We start from the raw sequence: 25524 nt of genomic DNA on the forward strand, positions 1-25524 counted from the left end.
ACAGACTCAATGGCACAACTTTATCCTTTAAACAATGTGTTTAATGTGTTTAAGAGGCTGCTTCCAGTTCCTCCCTTATTATGTCCCACACACATTTCTAAGATTAACATACATTCACCAATAATTATTCTTTTGCTACTACTATTTGTTACAGTATTTGTCACAGACATAAAAATGGACAAGTGTTGATCTCTGGACAGATCTGTATGTTTCCATAATGCTCTTCCACTTTTAGCAGCTATGCAATGTGAAGTGGTCCCTTAGTGATGCTTGCATTTGTCACCTTCCTCAGTATGGACTTAACCCCCACAGGGTATTCAAAATGGTATGGCATTTATTTAGTTGCATGAAAGCCAAACTCCTTTGTTAACAGCTGTTTCACTGTCCTTTCATTGAGTGGATACTATTGCATTTGATGAGGACTCTTAAAATAATCCTTTCTGTTGCTGGGATGGACTATGCTCAGGTTACCATTGCAGCTTTGCTGGGGTATGAAATCCTGTGTGGTTGCTAAGCAACTGGACAGAAACAGCATTTGCAAATGAATCATTGGAGGATCTTGAAGCCCACAGTTGTCTGTTTTTTTGTTTATTTGTTTTAATCTACAGTGTATGAATGTGAAGTGTGTGTGTGTAATTAGATTTGCTCCAGAATTACTTTATATAACTGACGTGGAAATCAGCAAATCCTAGGAAAGAATAGTGGTTGTGTAGGTCCATTTTAAGTAAAAGCAAAACTTCGCATTTCTATAAAATCTCAAATAGCTGGCATAAAATTTAGCATGCCAAGGTAACTGTACAGGCCACAATTCAGGAATTGCATGATTAGCTCTGTTGTATGTCCAGTGTTGTGGTTTTTAAAAAATTCTTGCTCCCCAACAGACCCTTCCTCGCTAGTATCGTCCCTCGCCAACCTTGAGGGTTCCGTTCCTGGAAACCCTCATGGTTGCTGAATTAGTGGTTGGAGAGCCATTGATTTCAATGGCAAATGGGGTTAGGGGAATTGTGGTCGCAAAGTGACCGAAAAGAAGGTAATAAATGGAAAGCGCCCCCCCACCTTTTAAAATTGCCAACCCGTGGATACTTAAGTCACGGTTGGCGAGGGTGGTCATAATTTCCCAGTTGCAGATACTCAACTCTGCGATTGGGAAAACTGTGATAGACGAGGGACGACTGTATATTACAAGATGCTTTTGTAGCTTGGGCCATAGAGGTGTTTGCACTAGGATTCCCAGTTTCAGGATTTTAGTGGTCTTCTTAAGACTCTTAGGCAAAGGAGTTTAATTTCAAGGTGAGGGGCCAGAAGCAAAGGGGAAATCTGTCTGGTCTCCTCCCTATGTTATTCAGTATACTGTAACAAGCACTTTTGTTGGGAGCTTGATATTGGTAAGGCCCATATGGATTCTGATTTCATGAAAGGTATTTCCTTCCTGCAATAGGATGGCTTCACTCCACTAGCAGTTGCACTACAGCAAGGACACAATCAAGCTGTGGCCATTCTTCTGGAGAATGACACTAAGGGAAAAGTGCGACTGCCGGCATTGCATATCGCAGCCAGGAAAGACGACACGAAATCAGCAGCACTTCTGCTCCAGAATGATCACAATGCTGATGTTCAGTCCAAGGTAAAAAGCTTCAGTCCAGACAGTCTTTTTCATGGTACTTTGGAATCGTGCCAAAGGTGGGTCCTTATGAAGGTGGTTTGATACATTTTGCTGGACAAACCTAGTTTTGCCGTTGAGTGTATGTTTGCAAGCAGTTGCATTCAATTGCAGCTTCATGTGTTTTTCACTTGTATGCATTACATTTTTAAGTGTACAAATAAAGCATCTTACATGTACACCTAAAAACTATATTGTATTAAGCAGCGCTAAGAGAATAAAATCTACCCCTTTACTTTAAAAAGATTAATGCAAATAGTATTGCTTGCCTTGCTCCAACTATGGTAGTGGTTGCTGAAACCAGTATCTGCAATAAAGGCTCTTGTCTCTACTGAGGAGCTACAAAAGGAAATGGATTACATTTTCAGTGGCACAAATCATGTTTTAGTTTTTGAGTTTCTCTTTTCCTGAAGGTCACTGGGAGATTCATACTTTGTGCTTTTGAAAATGTGCTCTAGTTAAGACAAGGTTTTTCGTCTCTGAAATATCAAATTCAGTCTTTGTAGATTTGATCATCTGCTGATGAAAACAAGAGTTGAAGCAGAGGTGCTTCTGAGTAGGATACTGGTTCGTGGCCCATGGGAATGTGAGTTCCATACATTAAATTTAAAACTAACTCATGCTCGTCAGGCTTTTTTCCATAACAACAAAATAATTCATTTCAGCAAACAACTTCGTTCTCTGTCTTTCTGCCAATCTGTAATATCTTTCCTCTTTTTTCCAAAACATGCTGCAACAGATGATGGTGAATAGGACAACTGAGGTACCAAGAACAACAGTTTTTAAAATCTACTTTCTCCCTCTTATGGATAATTGTTGGGTTTGAGCCCCCCTTCCCAATCATGTACAGTTCAAAGTGTATCATATGCCATTTCTAGATGTGCACCAATGACAGCAGTATACATTTTCAGTTTTGCTTTTTGCTAAAGTTTCTCCTTGTTTGAATGTGGTTTGAGATAGCTAAAAATAACTTTGTATTATTAATGGGAGTCTGACTATAGAGGTATTTTCTAGTACAATGCAGTTGCATGTAATATAATATTCATCTGCAATGTTGTTGCTCTGAGTAGTTGCTATGTGTTGGTTGCTCTAGGGATCCTTATGCTAAGGCAGGGGTTCCCAACAGGAGGTACTAGTACACCTAGGGGCACTTGAAGGACTCCCAGGGGTTACTCAGAGCCTCCCACACGCATACATTTTGACATTTAAGAATTTGTGTGTACTTGTGATGTGGGGACACACACACACACACACACACACACACACAACATCTCTATGGTGTTCTTGAGCTGAAGGTTTGCAACAGAAGGAGTACACTTGCTTAAAAAGTTTGGGAATCCCTACCTTGTTGGAAGAAGATTTGCAGGCTGTAACAAGTACAACAGAGACTACATTGATTTAAGAACATCAGAACCACTTTGATGAATCAGGCCCAAGGCCTATCCAGTCCAGCACCTTGTTTCCTACAGTGGCCCATGAGATACCTCCGGGAAGCCTACCACAAGGAGATAAATGTGTGCCCATCTCCTGCGATTGCTCCCCGGCAACTGGTATTTGGAGGTGTCCCACGTCCCTCATCCCATACAATCTTTACTGCTTTTCATGGGTTTCAACTTATATGACAGTATTTTCAAGGGAAGTCAGTGGGAACCTGGACCAGTTTAATGTGACACCTTCCTCCTACAGAACTTTTAAAAAATATGGTGGTGGTCCATACAGCTATTGTAATGTTTGCCAAGCATCAATATATGCATTCAGTACATGCACTAGCTTAGCTACCATTTGGGCTGTTCAGGTGTTGTATGAATCATTATTCTGTTTAAGTTGAATATTCATAGATTTCAATTTTCATGTCAAAATTTGCATTCACAAAAAGGAAGAATTTTTTTGTCCAAGTATGCAAATCATGTTTCATATATACACAGTCAGATAGACTTTTTATTAAGGGAGGCAGGCTGAGACTTTGCTCAAGGAGTTTTCTCAGGCTCGTTGAGGCACTGCACAGTTCTCCTGTTTGATTTCTAGCTGAGGAATTACACCGTCCCCTAGAGCTTAAAAACAGCCTATTGAGGGTTTGGATAAAAAAATAATAATTGAGGAAGCTGTATTTGAAGTTTATTGAAATATTGAAGCTGTTCTATGAAATGTATTTGTACAGGGTTTATGTTTGGATATGCAAGTTCATATCTTAAGTTATGGTATGTAGGTTTACTACAGGGTATACCATTTATTCTAGTATGCTTTGTGTATGGTGAAAAAAAACATTGCTTTCCTAGCCATAGCAAAATTTGCATTTGCTAGTTGTAAAAATTGTAATTGAGAGAGTTACAAAAGTGACTTACTAAGGTTGTTTACATGGCTATTGGCACGGGGGCTGGGGGGAAGGCAGGAGCCTACCTAGCTTCCCCCACACAACCCCTGCTGCTCCTGGGCTCAGCTGTGCCATACATCCACACGACTGACAGGGCAGCAAGTGGCGCAGCAATCCAGAGGTGGGGGGGAAGGATGCTCAGCCACTAGGAATACCACAGTGCAGTGTGTGAGCAGCATGGTGCATTGAGGAACTTCCCACTGCTGGGTCGCTCCTTCCTCCTGGCTCTATGGTCTTGATGGCTGCTAGCAGTCCAAAGGAGCTGCTGGCAGATCAAATGCCCACACAACTGGGCAGGAGACATGATCCTGGCGCTTCTCACGACCAGAACTACCCAGGCGAGCACAGCCCTACCCAGGTAGGGATGGTCGGGAGAATGACCTCCTTGTTTGTTAATCAAAAATATAATATTAGACAAACAAAGATAGATTAAAATCTGCACTGCTTTGTTTCTGTGCTGGGCTAAGATTGGCTATTTTATTCTAGTCTTCTGAATGTTATAATAATAATTTTTTAAAAAAACCTACGACTACTACTATGAATATTTCTATACTGCTCTTCAACCAAAGTTCACAAAGCGGTTTGCATAGAAAAATACATACATAAAATGGTCTCCTGTCCCCAAAGGGCTCACAGTCTAAAAGAAACACAAGGTAGATAGCAGCAACAGCCACCGGAGGGATGCTGTGCCGGGGCTAGATAGGGCCAGTTGCTCTCCCCCTGCTAAATATAAGAGCATCACCACTTTAAAAAATGTATTTTTGTTCGGTTTGTACTATTTGGTACTAGTAGTAATATTGGTACTTACTACACCAAATATTAAGAAAAACTAAAGTGGAGGGGGAAATTGCAATTTCCTACTCCAGGAAAAAGTAGTGTGTGTACTAGTATGTAATTAGATACTTTACTTTGGAAATTTTTTAAAAAGAAGGCATTTTTGATTAGGACTGTTTCTTTTTTGCAGAGTGGCTTCACACCTTTGCACATTGCAGCACATTATGGAAATGTTAATGTGGCAACACTTCTGCTCAACCGAGGAGCAGTTGTAGACTTCACAGCAAGGGTATGGATGGTTTTCTCTTTATACGTGGACAGGGAAAGGACAGGTCAACTTCCTTTGAAAGTCCATTTAAAAACCAGAATGGAAATCCTAAGACGTTTCTGTTTACAGCTGTTATGGAAATTTATGTAAAACCAATGATTCCTAAACTTGTTCTGAGGGAGCTTAGCAATTAATAAGTCATTTTTTTCACAATTAGGAAGTACTGTAGTGGATGGTAATCAATTTACTTAATCTTTATTGAGTACATTTCTATATAAACATAAATTAATGTTAATTTCATGCATATACATAAAAATAACAAATTCGCTGAATGATTAATATCACTTCTGGCATTCTGGAAGAACTATGTAGTGGCAGGTGAAGCCTTATGCATGGTATTTTGTAGACATATATCCTTTGAACACGTTAAGATTTATTATCTCTAATACTCTCATGTGCAAACCATCCAGAAAATAAGTATATAGCTATACTCTTCACCAGCAGAGTGTTATCTTGATTCCGTTAGAGGACATATGCATAGGGAAACAGATCTGCATACATATTCCTAGGATACTAAGAACCTGACCAAACATGGAAATCATCACTGGAGACTCTGCTCTGTGTGTTATTCACCCAGTGCCAGCTCCAGGGTTTGGAGCTCTTTTGGGCAAGATACCTCAGTGGGCTCTCCCTCCCTCAGTGAGCCTGCCTTCTTTCATTGCCATTGCTGCAGCTGCTGCTGTTCATCCTTGCACCAATATATGCTTGCTTGCCAGCAAGAGAATTAGTAGGTGGTGACATTGTCCACTTACTGTCCACTCCTCTCCTGAGTCAGAGGGAAAGGGCAGGCAAGTGAGCAGAAGGTAATAGTGAGCAGCAGTGGCCAGGGAACTCTTGGTAGTAGGCCCTGTGCAAGAATCTTGATAGGTGCACAACCATGCCAATCCTGGAAACCAGCTCTGCCTTTACTATGGTGGGTAGTCATGAGGAAGCCTTTTCTATTGTGATGTCAGGGTTATGAAATCTATGCCCCCAGAGCAGATCTACGTGGTCTATCTCTGCTCACCTTTTGGTAAAAGCATATTTATTTCAAAGAGCTATTGGGATGCCCTTTAATTGTTGAGGTTGTTATGCTGAAGTTGGGTTGATTATGGCTGTTGACGATGCCTCAAATTGTTTTTTGTATTTTAGAAAGCTTGTTCATGATTTTAGGCATCTTTTAAAAATGGAGAAGCAGGATTAAAATGCCTGGAAACAAATAAATCCTAGCTGCAGGAGGATCCTTGTGTGCAAATGAGTGGTGTGTGTGAGCGAGTGCGCGCTTGTGAGTGTGTATTTGGGGCTGTGCACACATTTATTACCTGCTTGATAACAGTCAGTAGTGCCCAACAATTTTTGGGAGTCCAAGCTGTATTAATCCTCTCAGGCCTGTCTCCATACTGAACAATTGAAGAATCGATTGCCAGCTGTCTGAGAAGGCCATATGTGATCAGCCCTGACTGCTGCATGCATACTCACACACAATTGCTTTGGGGCATCAAGAGTTTGGTTTTTCTTAATGTTTGCATCTTCTTCAATTGCTATGTAAAAGACTTTCCTTCAAGATTCTCATATTGCCACTCAGGCTTACATTTCAAATTGTTTTTTAAAATCTTTTCTTGCTTTTATCCTGCCAAGAAGCATAATCCCCACTCAGAATATATGCAAAGACAATTGTTGGAAATAAAAAATGAGAAAAAATTTTCCCTATCCTTATTATAACATTTTTAAACAGCCATATCTGTTTCGATCATAGGCTTCATTGCATCTGTGCTGTGAATGTTGCCTGTATAGCGGAATACATCAGTATGTTACGAATATTGACTAATTTGTGCATTTTATTGTCCTGCATACTGTGTGAGTGTGATGTTTGATGTTCTGGCAATCTTATTTTTGTTGCTTTAAAAACTAGGAGAGCCTCCCCCACCTCAAGTCCTAAAAGCTTGCATATTTCAAATTATATATGCACATTGCTCTCCTGAGGGGTATGTGCATATATCACCACAAACATTTGGACCTTTATCATAGCAAGTATTTAAAACTAGTGACTCCTAGTAACTACCAGTTGAGATTTCTAAGATACTTAATGAACTTTGGTGAAACCTTAAATACAAATTTGCCACCACTTTCCAGCTCTTGAATTATAATTGTACTACTGAACTGTTGAAACAAAATGTTAAAAATGACAGATCAGATGCTGGTTTATGATAAATGCATAGATTTAAGTTTCATCTAGTATCTAGATATGATAAATGCATAGATTTAAGTTTCATCTAGCAGTGCTTCCAACTTGCTGCAAAATGTCCCCCTCTTTATCCAAGACAGAGCAGTGCTTACTGTTTTCTGTATGCTGTGATACATCCTTGCTTCTCTTCTATATTGTATCATGTCCAGACGCTGAGCCATTCCCATTGAACCTCTTCAAGCCCATCATGCTCTTTGTTTGTTCTTTTCATGGTGTAGAATGGAATCACCCCACTGCATGTGGCTTCCAAAAGGGGAAACACAAACATGGTGAAGCTCTTGTTGGATCGTGGAGGGCAGATCGATGCCAAAACCAGGGTGAGTGTTTCTATTCCCTGAATGTATGTTATCATGCACCTTTATTTCTTTTCCCCATCTTTTTTGTTTGTTTAGATAAGGCTCAAACAGATAGATACATGCAAGTATTGCTTTAGTGACCTAAGTTCACAAAGTCATAATTTAATTCAGATAGAGAACATTATTACTTCACAATTGCTACTTAGCTTCAATGTCATATCAGGAATTCCTTCAATACCATGTTGTGCCCAGGCCAATAACAAATTCTTTCTGTACTGATTTTTCTGAAAAAGTACTTTGTGAATGCTGGCTGCACTCTCATTTAAAACGGGGAACTGGCCAAGCATTTGTCCTATAATATACCCAATATTCCTGTTACTGTGCCTTGCCAAGGAAGAATCTGTCTTTAAGAGGTTGCCCATTATGACTGAACTTCTCAACTGAATTTCCAGGAAACCCCAAGGTTCCTAGGAAAGTAATCACTGCTTAGAAAGACAGGATCATTGCTTTTGTTTTGATTGATTGATTAAGTGCCGTCAAGTCAGTGTCGACTCTTAGTGACCACATAGATAGAGTCTCTCCAGGATGATCTGTCTTCAGCTTGGCCTTTAAGGTCTCTCATTGCCTTTGTAGCTCTGGACAAACTACAAGCAAATCACTAATCTTTAATATACAAGTTGATATCCTGACTAAAGTTGTGTGAGTGCAGCCAGGGATATATTTGTGTAATGCTCAAAAAACATCTGGGGAAAAGGGAGATTGGCAAAAATCCCAACCACCCCCAACTTAAGTGGGTATGTGGCCACTGAGGATATCCATCCTTTTGTTGCATGCACACAGTTTTAATCAGGATGTCAGCCACAGAGACAATTTATTCTGCCTTTGTGCACCATGAAAAAAAGATAAATTCAAATTTCAAAGTTTTAAAAAGATATCCAGTTATTGGACTGAAAGAGGCCTCTTCATGAAGTCTTGGTTAGTCACTGTTAGCTTTGAGTAGACAGTATTGGGCTAGATGGACAAATCGTCTGACTCATTAGAAGGCAGTTTAATATGTTCCATATGTAGCTTATTTGTACATTTTACAACAAAGCTGTGTTGTAAAAGACAGATTTGCAAAACTAGTGTAGAAAACAAGCAGATAGCTGTGTTTTGCAAAACAAAAACACACACTGAGATTTATGCATAGGAAGTGGGTGCTAGCAACTAGCAAGCAAGTGCCCTCTTTAATTTATGCAGTTTTTGCTCTGGGATGTGATTACAGACATAACTATTTTTAAAGCTCATTTGGGGCATCTATTCCATCCAAGCATGAAAGCCCACTGTGATTGTATATGTCACATTTTAGTTTTCTTATACATTGTACTCCATATCTTCTGAACTCAGAGCTTTACAAAGCTAGCTAGATCAAAGTGCTGTCCTGGACCAAATGATCTGTGTAGGACCACCTCCAGTTCCTTGCAAAGAATCTAATTTTAAAAGGCTTTCATTGTTTGGCTTATCACCCTTGTCAGCTGGCAGCGTCTCTCAAAGCTGCCAGCACACAGACACCCACACAGGATCTGGAGAGCATCCCAAAGCACTGGCATCCTAATTTGCACAGGTTCTGCATCGTCTATTCTTCCTATTCTGAAGGACAGTCTGGTGACAGCTTTGTGTACTTTACAGTGTGGGAGATTCCAGAGCTCTGGTTTTGTTTGTCGTCATGCCATTGTGTGGTGTCCTTGTCTGAGGCTTTTATTTGATTTATATGTCCTTTTCTTTTACCTTTGCTTTGTCCACATGCTTTCTGTTTTGCTATACGGTAGTCACAAGTAAAGTAGGGTAATGAAGAAGTCAAATAGGAAAGATTGACGTTTTTCCAGTTTTCAAGGAGAATTCTGCTGTCTCATGGATGATTTCACATTAGGATGCAATACCAGGTTTCTCTTTTGTGAGTCTTGCTTCAGCATTTAACTGGAGAAGGGAATAGAAGATCTCTTGAGCTTAAATTTTCATTTCAAGAAGACTTGGCAATCCCTAATTCAGACACAGCAGCAGGTAAAACTGCCTCTTTCTCTTTTGGCTGCATATGCCATTTTCCTATTTGGTGGACTGGATTGTGGGGGGCAAACTGTATATTGCATACGAATCAGTGTAACAGTAGCTAACTTCATTTTGAGAAAGGAAAACTGTTTCTGGAGGGGACAGTTTGAACTGGTGAAGGAGCAACAGGGAGGTCATGCCTGTTGCTTTCACCAACCTCTGTTTCCTCTTCCAAATTCCTCCTGGAGCTGCACAACTTTGGCCCTCCAGCCATGATCCTCAGCCACAATGACCAGAAGTCAGGGGTGATGGGAGCTGTAGTCCAGCATCGACAAGGGCCAGAGTTGTGCAGCCCTGCCCGAGATGCTTTTTCTCCATGTGCGATTTTAGAAGGACAGAATGAACCCTGTGACAAGGTTAAAACATGTAAGGTATTTCTGTTTTAGTGCAGTGCAGATGAGCGAATTTATATGAGCAAACCCTTAGCCACAGGTTTCCTGGTACTCAGGTAAAAGTGACCACAGAAAGCAAAGATGATCTCTGAATAAAGGAACAACAAGAAAATGTAACACACAGTGCTCAGATGTGAAATAACATCTTAATACCTTAATACCTTAATAAATGCAATAACTGCCTTAATAAATAACTACCTTAATATAATAATATAATATAATTAATATAAATAACTACCTTAATAAATGCAAAACAACTATTTCTTTCAGACTCTGACTCAGTATATAGCTTTGATTATTAGAATTAGAAAATCCTGAAAATTACTAATAGTCTGGAAGAAAAAGAACCTCCACTCTTTCAGAGCTGGCTCTTGATGTTATGCTTAATGTGTATAAGTTGAAGCAGTCCCAGGATTCCCACCTTCCCTGGGCTCACCACTCCTAGGCCCAAAATACTTGCTTCTTAGGGAACAGCTGACAATTGCTACACTGATTAACAGGTCAACCTGCTGACTCTCAGTACTCTTGTGGCTCTGTTTCCTGGTTGAAACTATCAAACTGACTGGAATCTTTGACAGGGACTGAATCTGTCACTTAAGGCCTACAGCTGACAGGATGGCTCACTGAGTTGTAGGGTACCTCACTAGGCACAAATTGTTGAGAGGAGTTGGGCCCAGGTACAGCTGTTTCAAGAAATTCCAGTATTCATGCACTCCTTTCATTTCCTTCACAGATGAGTAGGTAGCACCAGGGCTTAATCCCAGTCAGGGTTTGTCAGGTTTCAGCCCTGACATCTGTTTTGTTACTTGAGCTGAGCACAGTTCTTCCAATCTTCCATGTTATGGTTGTCTCATTCCTAGGCATTAGATGCCTGTGAGAAAGCACTGAGAGAGGAGGTGGAGATTGCTATCTGTTGGCAGTAGGTCACAGCCATTTCCCTTGTAGTCTTTGAAGAGGGGAAGAAGGAAGCCATGCTGACTTGGAACTGTAACTCAATGAGCAGCTTCTGGGGATGAAAGCCATGACCTAGATACAGGGATGGGAGGGAAATTCAGGTAGCATAGCAGCTGCAGCCGTGGGAAAAGCCAGTCATTGTGCACTGCATGGATTCTGATTCCTGTCTGCTGGTTGGTAAGAAAGGAAATGTTGGGGAGATAAAGCATGGTGGGTGGGGTGCTGCAGATAAGAGCAAATCGATAGTCCTGTTTAGACATTGTCATACCTGCATTCAGATGTCTGTACACCTGTACATGTTTCCATGTGAATGACTACCTACATTTATTTTAAAAGTGAACCTGGGTATAGGCCCCTTCAGTTTCAGGATATAGATAGATAGATACTGTATTGCTGTACCTGCATTCAACATAGCATGAGTATATCTGTACACTTCAGGCAGAGATGTAGCTGTGCACACTGTACATAGATTGTACGAGTCTGAACATGACATGTGAATAGGGCTAACGTGGAGACAACGTTGGGCGAGTCATGAAGTGGGTAGATTAGGTGATAGGATATGAGACTGCAAGGGAATCATAGTAATTGAATAGTTTATTAGTGTATGGATGGAAAGAATAAATATTTTGGAAGTTCAATTTTATTATTTATTAAAATAGTTCAAAAGTGTTGAGAAAATTTAGGATGAAAAGACAATTATTTACGTTTTGGAAAGATGATGATGGAACAATGTGATGTTTGATCTTTTATATCCAGCGCTAACTAATCATTCCCCCTGCCCCCCGCCCCCAGATATTTTTCATGAAACATTGCCATGGACAGAGTTATAAAATAAAAATCTTGCCTCATGACACCTAAGGTTATGTGTGGGAAGAAAAGATGTTTGTTTTGTTTTGCTTCTGAAAAACTGAGTGTGACCATGGACCTGATCCAGTGAGGTAGCACTGTAGTCAACACAGCTGTTCTCTGACATCAGGTGACTTGCACATTTATTATTATTCCCTCAAACAGAATGGCAGTGGTGTGTCTCTGTGCTGTATTTTTGGTGATCTTCGTGCATCTCTTCACTGTAATTGGGTATTCTTGGGTTCTGCAGTAAAGGTGTGCCAGAGAGGAGAGCTAGTCTTGTGGTAGTGAGCATGAATTGTCCTCTTTGCTAGGCAGGATCAACCTTTGTTTGCATTTGGATTTGATTGATTAAGTGCCGTCAGGTTGGTGTTGACTCTTAGTGACCACATAGATAGATTCTCTCCAGGATGATCTGTCTTCAGCTTGGCCTTTAAGGTCTCTCAGTGGTACATTCATTGCTGTCGTAATCGAGTCCATCCATCTTCCTGCTGTCCGTCCTCTTCTTCTCTTTCCTTTAACTTTTCCAAGCATTATGGACTTCTCAAGGGAGCTGGGTTTTCCATTAATGTGTCTGAAGTATGATAGTCTGAGCCTGGTAATTTGTGCCTCGAGTGAAAATTCTGGATTGATTTGTTCTATGATCCATTTGTTTGTTTTCCTGGCTGTCTATGGTATCCTCAAAAGTCACCAAAGTTCAAAAATGTCAATACGTTTTCTGTCTTGCTTCTTCAAAGTCTAGCTTTCGCGTACATAGTGTCATGGGAAAAACCATTGTCCAAATAATTCTAATCTTTGTAGGTTTAGACACGTCACAGCATCTAAATATCCTTCCCAAGGTCTTCATTGTAACCCTACCAAGTGCTAGTCTGCAGAGTATTTTGTGACTGCTGGATTCTTTACTGTTGATGGTCGATCCTAAAAGGCAGAAGCTATCTACCTCTTCAATGTCTTCATTATCAGTTCTAAGGCTGGTTGCTATACCTGTTATCATTAGTTTAGTCTTCTTTCCATTTATTCATAGTCTGATTTTTTCCACTGTACTCCTTGACTTTTATTACTAGAGCTTGCAGATCATCTTCATTCTCAGCTATCAGAGTGGTATCGTCAGCATAGCGCAGGCTATTGATGTTTCTTCCTCCAACTTTAAAACCACGCTCATCTTCTTCCAATCCAGCTTCTCTCAGTATATGTTCAGCATATAAATTGAATAAATAAGTTGAAAGTAGACAGCCTTGTCTTACTCCTTTGCTAATCTGGAACCAGTCTGTTTCACCATGTTTCATCTGGACTGTGGCTTCCTGTCCTGTTTATAGGTTTCTCTTGAGAAAAATGAGATGTTCTGGAACACCCATTTTCCTAAGGACATTCCACAACTTGATATGGTCAATGCAATCAAAGGCTTTTATGTAGTCAATAAAGCACATATTGACTTCTTTTTGGTATTCTTTGGCTTTCTCCGTTATCCAGCATGCTGGATAATGAATGAATGAATGATTTATTTATTCATTCATTCATTCAATTTCTATACCACCCTTCCAAAAATGGCTAAGGGCGGTTTACACAGAGAAATAACAAATAAATAAGATGGATCCCTGTCCCCAAAGGGCTCACAATCTAATGATGTCTCTTGTTTCACAGACTTTTCTGAAATCAGCTTGTACATCTGGCATTTCCCTTTCCACTTAGAGCTCTAATCTGCATTGGATGATCTTGAGCATTATTTTGCTAGCATGTGAAATTAAGGATATTGTGCAATGGTTTGCGCAATCTGTTGGGTCTCCTTTCTTTGGTATGGGTATGTAGACTGACCTCTTCCAATCTGTTGGCCACTGTGTCATTCTCCAAATTTGCTGGCATAGTTTGGTTAGAGCCTTGACTGATTCTTATTTTTTTGCCTGCCATATTTCTCTCGCTGTTCCATCAATTCCTGTAGCCTTCTGATTTGGTAATGACCAAAGTGCTGATCTAACTTCATCTTCCCATACTAGAGGTTCTTGCAAGTAGAGAATATCTTCTGGAGTATCTTGGATGTTGATGTCCCTGCTGTACAGATCTTCAGTATACTCCTTCCATCTCTGTTTGATCTTCTCAGAATCAGTTACTATCTGTCCTTTGGCATCCCTTAACATACCAATTTGAGGTTGGAACCTCCTTCTGAGTTCAGAGATCTTTTGAAAACTTTCCTTGTTTTTCTGTGTCTATTTCCATCCTCAAGGCCTTTACAGATGTCATTGTAGTACTGCTCCTTGTCTCTTCTAACAACTTTCTGAAATTCCCTATTAAGTTCTTTCTTGAGGTCTTTATCTTTCTTGACTTTGATGACTTCATATGAATGATGTATTCCCTTTAGAGCAGGGCTGCTCAACTTCGGGTCTCCTGCAGATGTTTGCCTACAATTCCTGTAATCCCTGGCTATTGGCCACTGTGGCTGGGGATTATGGGAGCTGTAGTTCAAAAACAGCTGGGGGGCCTAAATTGAGCAGGCCTGCTTTAGAGGATAAGGCCTTAGCTCAGTGGAAGAGCATCTGCATACTTGCATGCAGAAAGTCTCAGGTTCACTGCTTGGTATCTCCAGGTAGGACTGAGAGAGACTCCTGTCTGAAACCTTGGCAAACAGCTACCAGTCAATGTAGACAATACTGAGCTAGATGGACAAATGATCTTACTCAGTATAAGGCAGCTTCCTATGTTCCCAAGCCAAAAGTATCTTTGTAGCATCTAGATGAAGGTATTAACTCGTGAGCAGCAGGAGAACTGAGATTAATTTGAAACCTGAGAATGCTTCCTGTTAGTTGCTCCCATTAGTGCTACAGATGCCCAATAAATGTATTCTTTTGTTTTTGGTACTCTGGGTGTGCTGTGTCTTGGTGCATGGAAGGATTCTGGATCTCTGGGGTGCGAGAGCTGAAATTGGGACAATGCAGTGACCTGCAGTTGTTAGGGATTCCCATTTTTGCTGCACAAGGCATCAGATCCCAAGAGACACAAACCTTTTCTGCTTTGGAATATGGCAGTCCTAAATGCCAAGGCAACAAATGTTTGAAATCAACTGGTTTTCAGTGCTTCATTGACTTGCTCCACTTTTTGCTTAATCATTCCCTCAATGTTCCATTTGAATGTGTTCTCCCAGGTCACCAAAGAGAAAACCCAGTATGATAATTTAATTAATTATTGGATAATTTAATTATTTCTCCTTACGTGTTTCCCTTCTGTCCTTTTATTTGGCAGTGTTTCTTTAAAAAAAAAAAAAATTACATGCAATCACTTTGGTCTCTGTCTCATGCTCTCTAAGGCCTCAAATCACCTGGAATGCACTCTGTTCCCTAAATCTTTCATTGACTTGTCTTTTGCTAGCTGTCATTTTCAATGGCAGAGGATCCTGTGCAAGTGCTTTGGGACAGGATGTTCTTCTGCAATGAAGAGAATATTGCAGAGAGACTGTGCTGTCACAGCTAGTTTTCAAAATGGTTGTTGGAGCTTATTTGCTGTACATACAGGCTTAGCAAATTAAGGATTCTTTGTCTGTTGCTTTCATGTAGTTCTTTTCACGTCTTCTTTCCCCACCCTCGTTTCATTTCCCCCACCCAAAGCTTATTTTAGCATGGTGTTGGTCTGTTTTTTGGCACTCTGTTTCAGATGCAGTCTGCAATACTGTTCTTTATAATTTTACCATGATAATACAGATAGGCAGACAGTATATTATATGGGAAGAAATTGCTGCTTCTTTTCAGTCCTGGCAGACTTACAGCTGACTTACACATTAACAGAGCTGTACAGAAGCTGGTGGGAGACACTTTCCTCAACAGCAGTTCCACAATGGGATAGAGTAGGGCGTGTAGTAAGAAATGCTTCCTCTGTTCCATGTGTGGCAATTCCGCATATGTGTGTGTTGGCGGGGAGTGTTTTTTAACGGTAGGAATAAAAGATTACCATGCTGGTTCTCTGAATTGCCTGAAGTTATGCTAGTGCATATTCTTCCTAGTGATGTTTTTCATGTGGATGGATTCCATGTGATTTGAAGAACAATGTGGCAGGTATTTCTCACACCACACCATATGACACCACACTACACACAGCAGAGGGACAATTTTGCTTCAAATGTTCATATTGCAAATAGAAATTCTTCCCATTCCAATTATGGGCAGACACAGATGGCTTAAAGAGCGTGCTTTATATTTTATGGGCAGAAGAATTTAAAGGTGCTTAGTATCTTCCCACTGTTTGCGTTAAGGATGGACTGACTCCACTCCACTGTGCTGCACGAAGCGGACACGATCAGGTTGTAGAGCTCCTCCTGGAACGAGGTGCCCCACTGCTTGCAAGGACCAAGGTACGTAATTTATAGCAGAAGTGATTTTTTGTTGTAGGCTAGCATTTGCAAAAGTTTATTTTTTAGGTTGCGCTATCTGGAAGCATCTAGGGAATTCCAGTACACATATATGAAGTAGGGGTGTGCACAAAACTGTAAAACCTGGTTCAGTTCGAGTAGAAATGGACTCGAACCGGATCCATGTACCACTACAAGGTGCCTTCCACACCTCTTTTCCATACTGAAGCTCCTTGAGCCCCCCCAAAAAGCCATTGCTGAAGGTTGGCGGATTTCAGGAATGACATGAGATGTTAGTTGGGGGACAGCAGTGTGTTGGAGGTTGATAGAAAAAGGAGGGGAACTGCTAGCGGAGGCACTGCTTCACTTTCAGTTTCTGGGTATACCACCTTCCCCTGCAACCCTCCATGCCACATCCCATGCTATTGCTAAAGTCTCCCCAACCCTCAGCAATGACTTTGCACTTTAAAAGAATATAACAGCCCTACTAGATCAGACCCATCTAGTCCCTCACCCTGTTTAACATAATGACACACCAGATGCCTCAGAGAGGCCCACAGACAAGAGGTGAGGGCATGCCTTCTCTCTTGCTCTTGTTCCCCTGCAACTGATATTTAGAGGCATACTGACTCTAAGCCTGGAGGTAGCCTATGGCCATCCATACCCGTAGCCATTGATAGACCTGCTCTTCGTGAATTTGTCTAAGCCCCATGTAAAGCCATCTAAGCTGGTGACTATCACCATAACATGTGGCAGATAATTCCATAGATTATGCTCTGTGTGGAAAATGTTCTTTTGACAGTCCTACATTTCCTGGCAATCAATTTCATGGGAAGGTTCTAGTGTTGTGAGAAGGGTAAAAAAAAATCTCGTTCTCCTCTCTCTCCACACCATACATAATTGTATAGACCTCTACCATGTCTCCTCTTAGTTGTCTTTTTTCCTAAACTAAAAAGCCCCAGATGTTGTTGCCTTGCCTGATAAGATGGTGCTATGGACCCCTGATAATCTTGGTTGCCCTCTTCTGCATCTTTCCCACTTCTACAATGTCCCCTTTGAGATACGGTAACCAGGACACAGTACTCCAAATGTGGCTGCACCCTCGATTTGTATAAGGGTATTATGATATTAACAGTTTTATTTTCAATCCCTTTCCAAATGATCCAACGCATGGAATTTGCCTCTTTTGCACAGCTGTTGGACACTGAGTTCACACTTTTAATGAACTGTCCATCACACCCCCAAGATCCCTCTCCTGGTCAGTCACCAACAGCTCAGAATCCATCAGTGTATATGTGAAGTTGAAGTTTTTTGCCCCAGTGTGCATCACTTTACATGTACTACATTGAACTACATTTGCCATTTTGTTGCCCACTTTGCACTTTATGGAATGTTAATACTATTCTAGCAGGGTTATAAATGATTTTGAAAATTGTCTGCTGCAAAAGTATACTCACATGTAGTCAAGATTTGTTTTGTAATTGAGATTGACACCGTTTTATACTTTGTCTTATTCCTGGAACAGAATGGACTCTCTCCAGTTCATATGGCTGCCCAAGGTGACCACGTAGAGTGTGTCAAACACCTACTGCAGCACAAAGCTCCTGTTGATGATGTCACACTGGATTACCTGACTGCCCTTCACGTTGCTGCACACTGTGGCCACTATCGTGTCACCAAACTTCTGCTGGACAAAAGAGCAAATCCAAATGCTCGTGCTTTGGTAAACTTCCTGTACCTCTAGCTGATCTAGTGTACTCACTCATCAACTTATCCTGGTGATTGTGGGATCTCTGATGTTACACACAGAGTTGGATCCAAAGTTTTCTGTGCTTGAACAAAAGCAGCTTCCATTCACAGAAGAAGAGTTGCATTCATGAAATGAGTTACTCCATGAGGATAACCCTCCTTCCGTGAATGGAAGCTCCTTCCCATGGAACACATGGGACTCGCACCTCTGAAAAAATTTCCCTTCATGAACAGGGCAGTTTTGTCCATCAGAGAGATACTTATTAGATTCTGGGTTAGGAGCAGTGTGTAGTACTGAACAATGCGGACAACTGCCTAATGAATTATAGAAATGTTCATTTGATAATAGCTAAAATCATATTGTGCATGTGTGCACTATCTAATAATTCAAATTCAACAGGTCTGTTCACTCTAGTATTTGCATGGTAGGAGGTCATAGGTTCTCTCCCTTCAAAAACTGGCATTTGCTCATTGACTGTGGCTGGGATCCAAAGGTCTGTCAAAGCAGTTCTGATCCCAAGGAGGGTTTAACTTGCATTTCTCAAACAGCACCCCCCCCACCTCACAAACACTTTATGCTGCATGATAAATTGCTTTTTAAACTCCTTTCCTTATGGCAGGAGCAGGGAGGTTTCTCGGCTGTTCTCAGGGAGGAAAAATGAAAAATCTGGTTGCGTGAGCATAAGCCCTTTTCATGAGTCCAAGAAGTTCTTTGGATGCTTGTCAACCCCCTACAGAACTTTCTTGTAGACTCTCTTGATATCTTGCAGTTGATATCATTTGGCTCATGACTTAGGCAATGAATATGATTTGCTTTCCAAAGAATGAATGATTTGTTTATACTTTATAATGAACATTAACCAATTCAGAATTGCCATATGGAATCCATAGATGTGATCTTGAGGACACAAAGTAGAATCTACCCCCATGGATGCTTAAACAGCATTTAGAACTCCCTGCATTTACAATTTAGTTAAAGGGTGGCCCTAGAACTATTAAAGGAGAAATTTGACTGAACACATAAGCAGCATATATTAGTTAATCAATTGACCACTCATTAAAAATGTTAATTAATTTTTTAAAAAATAGAGCTCTGTTACAGAGTTTCCATATCGTTGGTGCAATTGATATTAATCAGCTTATGACTCAGGCAATGAATGTAATTTGCTTTCCAAGGAATGAATAATTTGTTTATGCTATATAATAGATAAACCTTTCTTGTCAGTGACCCACTTGCTGCACAGCAGTAGGTGGGTGGAAGAAGGGTTGCGCATTCACAGGAAGCCTTCAGCATCCCTGTGGTGAAGGTTTTTTGCACAGCCACCTGAGCAGAGAGAGGGAGCAATTTTTGCTTCTCATTCCTCACTGCAAAAGACCTCCATGCTTGCAGAAATATGTTCCTGGAAAGGCTGTGTGGAAAGGCTTTTGCAATGAGGGGAAAGAAGCTAAAATTGTTTTCCCTTGCCCTCTACACCCCCTTGGCTGCTCAATAAGCCTTTGTCACTGCCACGCTGAAGACGCTTTGCAAATGGACAGCACTTCTTCCGTCCATTTGCTGCTGTGTAGCAGGTAAGCCACCACTGGTTATCCTCACAATATTGGTTGGAGTAGTTATTGTAATCAATTGACTGATAAAATCAAATGCAAGAGAATTAATTGACCGCAACCTTTGTTAACGGTTCTGTTTTAGAAACTACATAAAAGAAAGATGATCTTCTGCTTTTTGATGCTTTGTGGCCATGTTTAACAGAGGTTGCTAATTTCTGATGGAGAAGTTAATATAATAATATAATAATTGGGCCACCAGCCTCCCGCAACCAAGTCTCTGTAATATATACCAGGTCTGCCCCTTCATCCAGAATCAAGTCATCGATGGTTTCTGACTTATTCTGGACAGACATGGCATTACAGAGGAGCAAACTGAGGGTCTGTGGGAGGTTGGCAGTGCTCTCCAAGGTTAGCGCTGGCAAGACAGCCGGAAAGGAAAATGGCTAATGGAGTTCTGATTCCCCTTCCCCTGTAACAACTCGCTGACCTGCCCACTTTACTTCTTCTATTCCCCATCACCACTGGAATAGCCACCCCATAGTCAGTGGACACACCCCCTGTCTCCCCATCTCCAGACAAACCAAGACACATCTGAAACACCGAGGGCCTAAAAACAACAGAATCCAAAATAAGAATACCTGCCCCTTGCCTAGGTATTTGATTTTTTTTTTTAATAAAATAGTTTTTACTAAAGCCTAGTTTGAGAACTCCAGAACTTAGAACTACAGATAATTCCTTTGAAATACATAGGCCTCCTAGTGGTAAGAAGTAATACACGCAACAGAAAACCATAAATCAACAAAAGCCATATCTTATATTCCATACATACTTAATAGACATAGTAATAGACTTGCTAGACTTGGGGTGATTTGCAATATAATTTAAGGGGGGAAGCCTGCTTTTAAAAAAATATTTTATTTATATACTGCCCTTCCTAAAGTGGCTCAGAGCGGTTTACACTAAAATAAAAAATACATATATTAAAATAAAAAACCAATTAAAACCAGATTAAAATTACAATTAAAATTGTGTAACATTAATATTAGATATCATTAAATATGATGACTTTCAGCTACTTCAGCTCATGGCAAGCAAGTTATGTGCATTTACTGCTATACACAGCATTTGCCTTTTTAACATCCCATTTGAAATATTACTTTTGATGTGTCAAAACCTGCATCTTTAATGTATTGGCAAATGTACATGACTATACTACTATAGGTTGAAGCTGCTGGATGCCACTGTGGGGTAGGCTTTCTCTTAAGCCACCATGAGCCCAGATGTTTGAATGAACAATGCAAAAGTATTTTTGAGTCGGTATTTTTAAATTATCTAGAAGCCAATTCGTGCTGCAATAAATCAGTTAGATCAAGATTGAAGGATTATAAAGAGTTCAAGCTTTGTAGGACTTTTGATGGTGGAAACAACTTTCAGCTATTTCAAAATACAAAAACAATTTCAGATATTTGGTCTCCCAAGTAAGGGCCAGCTGCAGATTGGGGAGGGACTTTGGAAGAGTTCCTGCATAATTCTCTCCAGTATGTGTGGGCCTCTTGGTTTGAGGGATGGAGACAGTGGGAATTGCTTTGGCAATGCTGAGCAGCTTTTTTAAAAAAAAAACCATTTCCCGCCTAAATGTCCATCACCAGCACCTGAGCAGTGGCAGTAGTTGAAGTAAAGCTCTCAGCAACTTATGGCCACCACCTTGGTTTCTTGATAAAGCCCTGACAGAATAATTTTGGGGCATTGTGAAGAAAGCAAAATAGCAGTTAGAGGATACCAAGAAATTCAGTTCCACCCAAAACAACCAGTAGTTTAGGTGCTGATGGCAAAAAAATGGTACCTATAGTACCAGTAATGACCATGAAAAGCAGAGCTTTCAGCAGCCTCCAGCTGCCATCTTGACTTCCAGCAATGGTTCTGATGCAGCATCATTCCAGGGCATTGTGAGGAAACAAAGATGGCAGCCAAAAGCTGTCAATAGCTACACCTCTACTACTGCTGCCGTAGGCAGCTACTAAGCAGCTATGCTTCTACTACTGCTGCCATAGGCAAAAAGATAGATTTTTTTAAAAAAGCTATTTGGGGCTGAAAAAAGTTGGGGCACAGGACAGGCACCAGTAGTGGGCTGCACTGGGCTCCTAGCATCTGCCTGGAGTGCCACGTGCTCGCATCAGGCTTTTCCCAAGCATATGGCTCCTGCAACATGGTGGTACAAACTTTGAACAGCACATTCTCTGTCTCTTCTTGCTTCTTACTGGCTTCAGATTCTTCCATCTTCTGAATTACATGGAATAAACTAAAGTTTGTGTGCGTGTGCACATACATACACGCACACACAAAATCAAGGAAAAAGCTAATATGAAAGAGTTGAGAGTTTTTCAGTTCATGCATACTCTTCATTTTCTCAAACCCATGAAGCTAAAAGTGAAATGTCAGAAATAGAAGCGTCGTATCTTTCAGGCAGTGGTTCTGATTAGAGAAATAAACCTGAGTCAGTCTAGTGTTTTCAAGAATGCATTAATTACTGGGATGCCACGGGGATATAAATAAATAAATACTGCTTCAACAGCCTTCAGTTTGAGCTAATTAAAGGCCGACATCATATACTTTTAATTGGTAATTTTATTTTCTAATATGAGATGGATTGAAAATAGCTTCAAGCTATTCCTAAATGGATGGTCACCATGTGTTTCCATTATATCATCCAGATTTTTCTTCACTTCTAAGAGCCTTTTAATGTAATCAATTTACTACCCAGTTGTTTTTCTTACACTCAATTCACAATATTTTGTCCTTTGAAAAAACAAGTATTTGTCAAGGTAGCACACTCATTGCTATTGTGGTGGTTCTGTCAAATGTGCTTGTGTGGGTGTCATGGTACTTTTTTGGATAGCTTCATGACCTAATTTGTGATATTTATTTATTTAATTTCTCAAATTTGTAGACTGCCCCAAACTTCCATCTCTCGGCAGTTTACAAATTAAAAATGAGAAACCTAAAACAATTTAAAACCACAGTCAAGTTAAAAAGCTTGGGTGGAAAAAATGAGTCTTTATGGACTTTTAAAAAGTTGTCGGAGATGGGGAGGCTCTTATTTCAGCAGGGAGGAGCACATAATAATATAAAACATTATTATGTATAAGTGAAACGGCCTCCTCTCTCCCAGCTTACTCACGTCTCAACAATTTTGTGAACTGTTTTTTGGTTTTTTATATTTTATTGCTTTTGTGAAAACAATCACTAGATCATTAGGCCTGTAACAATATATTAAGCCAATGGTATTACATTGTTACTTACTTATACTTTATCTTGGTCATAGACCAGAATAACAAAGCAATAACAAAGTGATACGCTCATAAAAATATCAACAGAAACAGAAAAATTGGTAATAGCAGTAAGATACTGAAATAATAAATACATAGATAGTACTTCTACATTCCCACGACCAATTCAGTCAAAACCCTGGAGGAGCTACAAGAATACAGCAAACCCCTGATATGTGCAACTTGATATGTGACATTAGTCTTTATCAGCTAACAGATACTTAACATAACACTCATCTGGATGGCCTGGAAATTTTGTTAATAAAGGCTGAATCAACCTTAACCGAGAATCAGAATAAAACTTGCATTGTAAAAGAACATGAACAATTGACTCAGCCTCACCTGAATCACATGGGCATAACCGCTGAGAGACTGGAATGTTACGATACCTACCCTCTAAAAGTACTGAGGGGAGGGTATTGTCAAGGGCCCTAGAGAAAACCTATTGATACTTCGAGTAAGTGGGTGAAAATAAATAAGCTGCTGGAGAAGATCTTAAAGATTCTTTGAGAGGTCTATATCTGTTTGAAGTTCAATTTGGGTTGTGCTGGAACTCCATGTCCCAGATCCATTGTTTAATAATTGTTTTGCCGCTTCCAGTCCTAAAAATAATAGGTTCTCTGGTGAAAGGCAATACAAGACCAATTTACTTGTAATACACTTCCACCAGTTTGACCAGTAATTGTCAGAGTACTGGGGAAATCAGCCCAATTGGAGCTAGATTTAAGCTTAGCCAAATAGCTAGTCAAAGTTTGGCTTCAATTCTAAGTAGTCCAGCCTCTAATCTCAAGGCCATGTTAGAAACATATCTAAGTGTCAGAGAGATCTTAAAAAGCCAGACTGTACTTTTTCAAGAGGCCCGCAGTTGGAATAAGGGCCTAACGGTGCCCCATATAGTAATTATGCAGTTAGCTTAGTCATGAATAATTTAATAGCAGCCAGAAGGAAATTCCCTTTCTGTATTCAGTAGAATCTTAAGATGGCCACAGCACTTTTGGGGCCAAGATGGAAACATAATTAACTTGGGCAGTCTTCCTTCTAGAAACCTGGAAGACAACTCCTAGATGTTTGAAAAAATTAACTTGTTCTATGTCATGGTTGTCTATACTGTTTTTAGTGGGGGGGGGGGATGACTTTCATTTTTTGATGGTTAACATAGTTGTGAAAGAGCCTTAAGAGCTCTCCTGAGACGAGTCTGGGTCTATGACAGAATAACAGCATCATCTGCGTAGAGTAGAAAAGTCAACTATTTATCCACCAGTTTTGGAGCATGTAGATCTAACGCCTGTAGATGTTTAATTAGAAAATTTATGTAAATATTAAATAGAAAAGGAGCCAGTATACAGCCCTGTTTGGCCCCCTTAAAGTTTGTAATTGGGTTAGAAAGCTGGCCAGCATGATTAAACCTTACTCTAAGTCAGAACTGCTCAACTTGCCCCCTGCAGCTGTTTTGGGACTAAAACTCCCATAATCCATGGCCATAGTGGTCAACAGCCAGAGATTATGGGCATTGTAGGCCAACATCTGCAGGAGGGCAGAAGTTCAGCGGTCCTGCTCTAAGTCTAGTATTGTCATAAATTTATATATCAGCGGCAGCAGCAACTGTTTATCAGTGGTGGAATTCTCGAGTTTCTTCCATAAAAGAACTCTTGAGATTGAATCAAAAGCTGCCCTAAAATCTAAAAACACAGCAAACAGTGAAGAATTTGAGCTACACACATTTTCCTGGTAAATGCTGGAAAATCAAGCAGTGATCTATGGTACATCTTCCAGCTCTAAAACCTGCCTGTTCATCCTCGAGTATGTTCTCCTGATCAAGCCAATCACAAAGCTTCCAGCACACACGCCTGGGATATAATTTGCTGATTATATTTAAAAGACTTATAGGTCTGTACTTGGCAGGATCATTTCTATTGCCTTTTTAAAAGAAGTACTTAGTTACAGGCCTTACAGTTCTTATATTCATTACTTCAGTAATTAAAAATTGGTTTTATCCAATCATCTTCTGCAAACAGAAGGCAAGTCCCCCAAAAGGGAGCGACTGTTGCCAGTCCCTCCCCTTCCCTCTACAGTCCCCTTAGCTTCCCCCAAATCCACTTGTAGGGTTTGGAGACCCTCATAATAGGATGATATGGAGCACATCTGTGTTTCATATCAAACCACAGGAAACTGAAAAGATATTATCAGAAAATTCTTTTTTTTTAAGTGCCTTTTCAAAGTATTCCTAGTAGCATAGGAAACTGCTTCATTGTGCAAAGGATACTGCTTCAGTGTGCAATACCATACTGCAAAGGATACTGATTTAAAAGGAAAGACCCATGCAGTTAGCTGCATGTGTGTGATAGGATTGCTTACATTGAAGTATGAAGCACACATGCTGCTTGGTCTGTGTGTGAAGGGAACCTCTGTCATACCAGATAGTGCTGAACACAGGTTCAGTTGCAGCTGGAGCAATACTGACTCTGCAAAAAAGGCACTTAGCTTCACACACTTTGTTTGCAGCTGTATACTGTGGGAGTAAGCCAGCCTAAGTCTCCATGCTTTTCTGTATATCAAAACTTGCTGTTGCTGAGGAAACCCTGATAAACCTAACACTGTGTGAGAACTGAGGTTGCATGCCTCTAACTAACATGGTTGTCTT

At 40.4% G+C, this 25524-nt stretch overlaps 1 protein-coding gene across 42 annotated transcripts in view; it reads left to right on the forward strand.

The window, feature by feature from the left end:
- Positions 1-25524, forward strand: part of ANK2 (ankyrin 2) — a 509522-nt gene that overhangs the window by 355191 nt on the left and 128807 nt on the right. For 36 of the 42 annotated variants that reach the window (XM_053254658.1, XM_053254664.1, XM_053254665.1 and 33 more), the window contains 6 exons: positions 1439-1624; positions 2400-2423; positions 4996-5094; positions 7576-7674; positions 16165-16263; positions 17786-17983. In XM_053254658.1, the coding sequence (XP_053110633.1) occupies positions 1439-1624; positions 2400-2423; positions 4996-5094; positions 7576-7674; positions 16165-16263; positions 17786-17983 (705 nt within the window). Of the gene's footprint in view, positions 1-1438; positions 1625-2399; positions 2424-4995; positions 5095-7575; positions 7675-9335; positions 9694-16164; positions 16264-17785; positions 17984-25524 lie in introns of those variants that run through there. The other 6 variants (XM_053254654.1, XM_053254669.1, XM_053254701.1 and 3 more) reach the window with 3 other exon arrangements.

Source organism: Hemicordylus capensis, chromosome 5, assembly GCF_027244095.1.
Source record: "Hemicordylus capensis ecotype Gifberg chromosome 5, rHemCap1.1.pri, whole genome shotgun sequence".
Classification (NCBI taxonomy): domain Eukaryota; kingdom Metazoa; phylum Chordata; class Lepidosauria; order Squamata; family Cordylidae; genus Hemicordylus; species Hemicordylus capensis.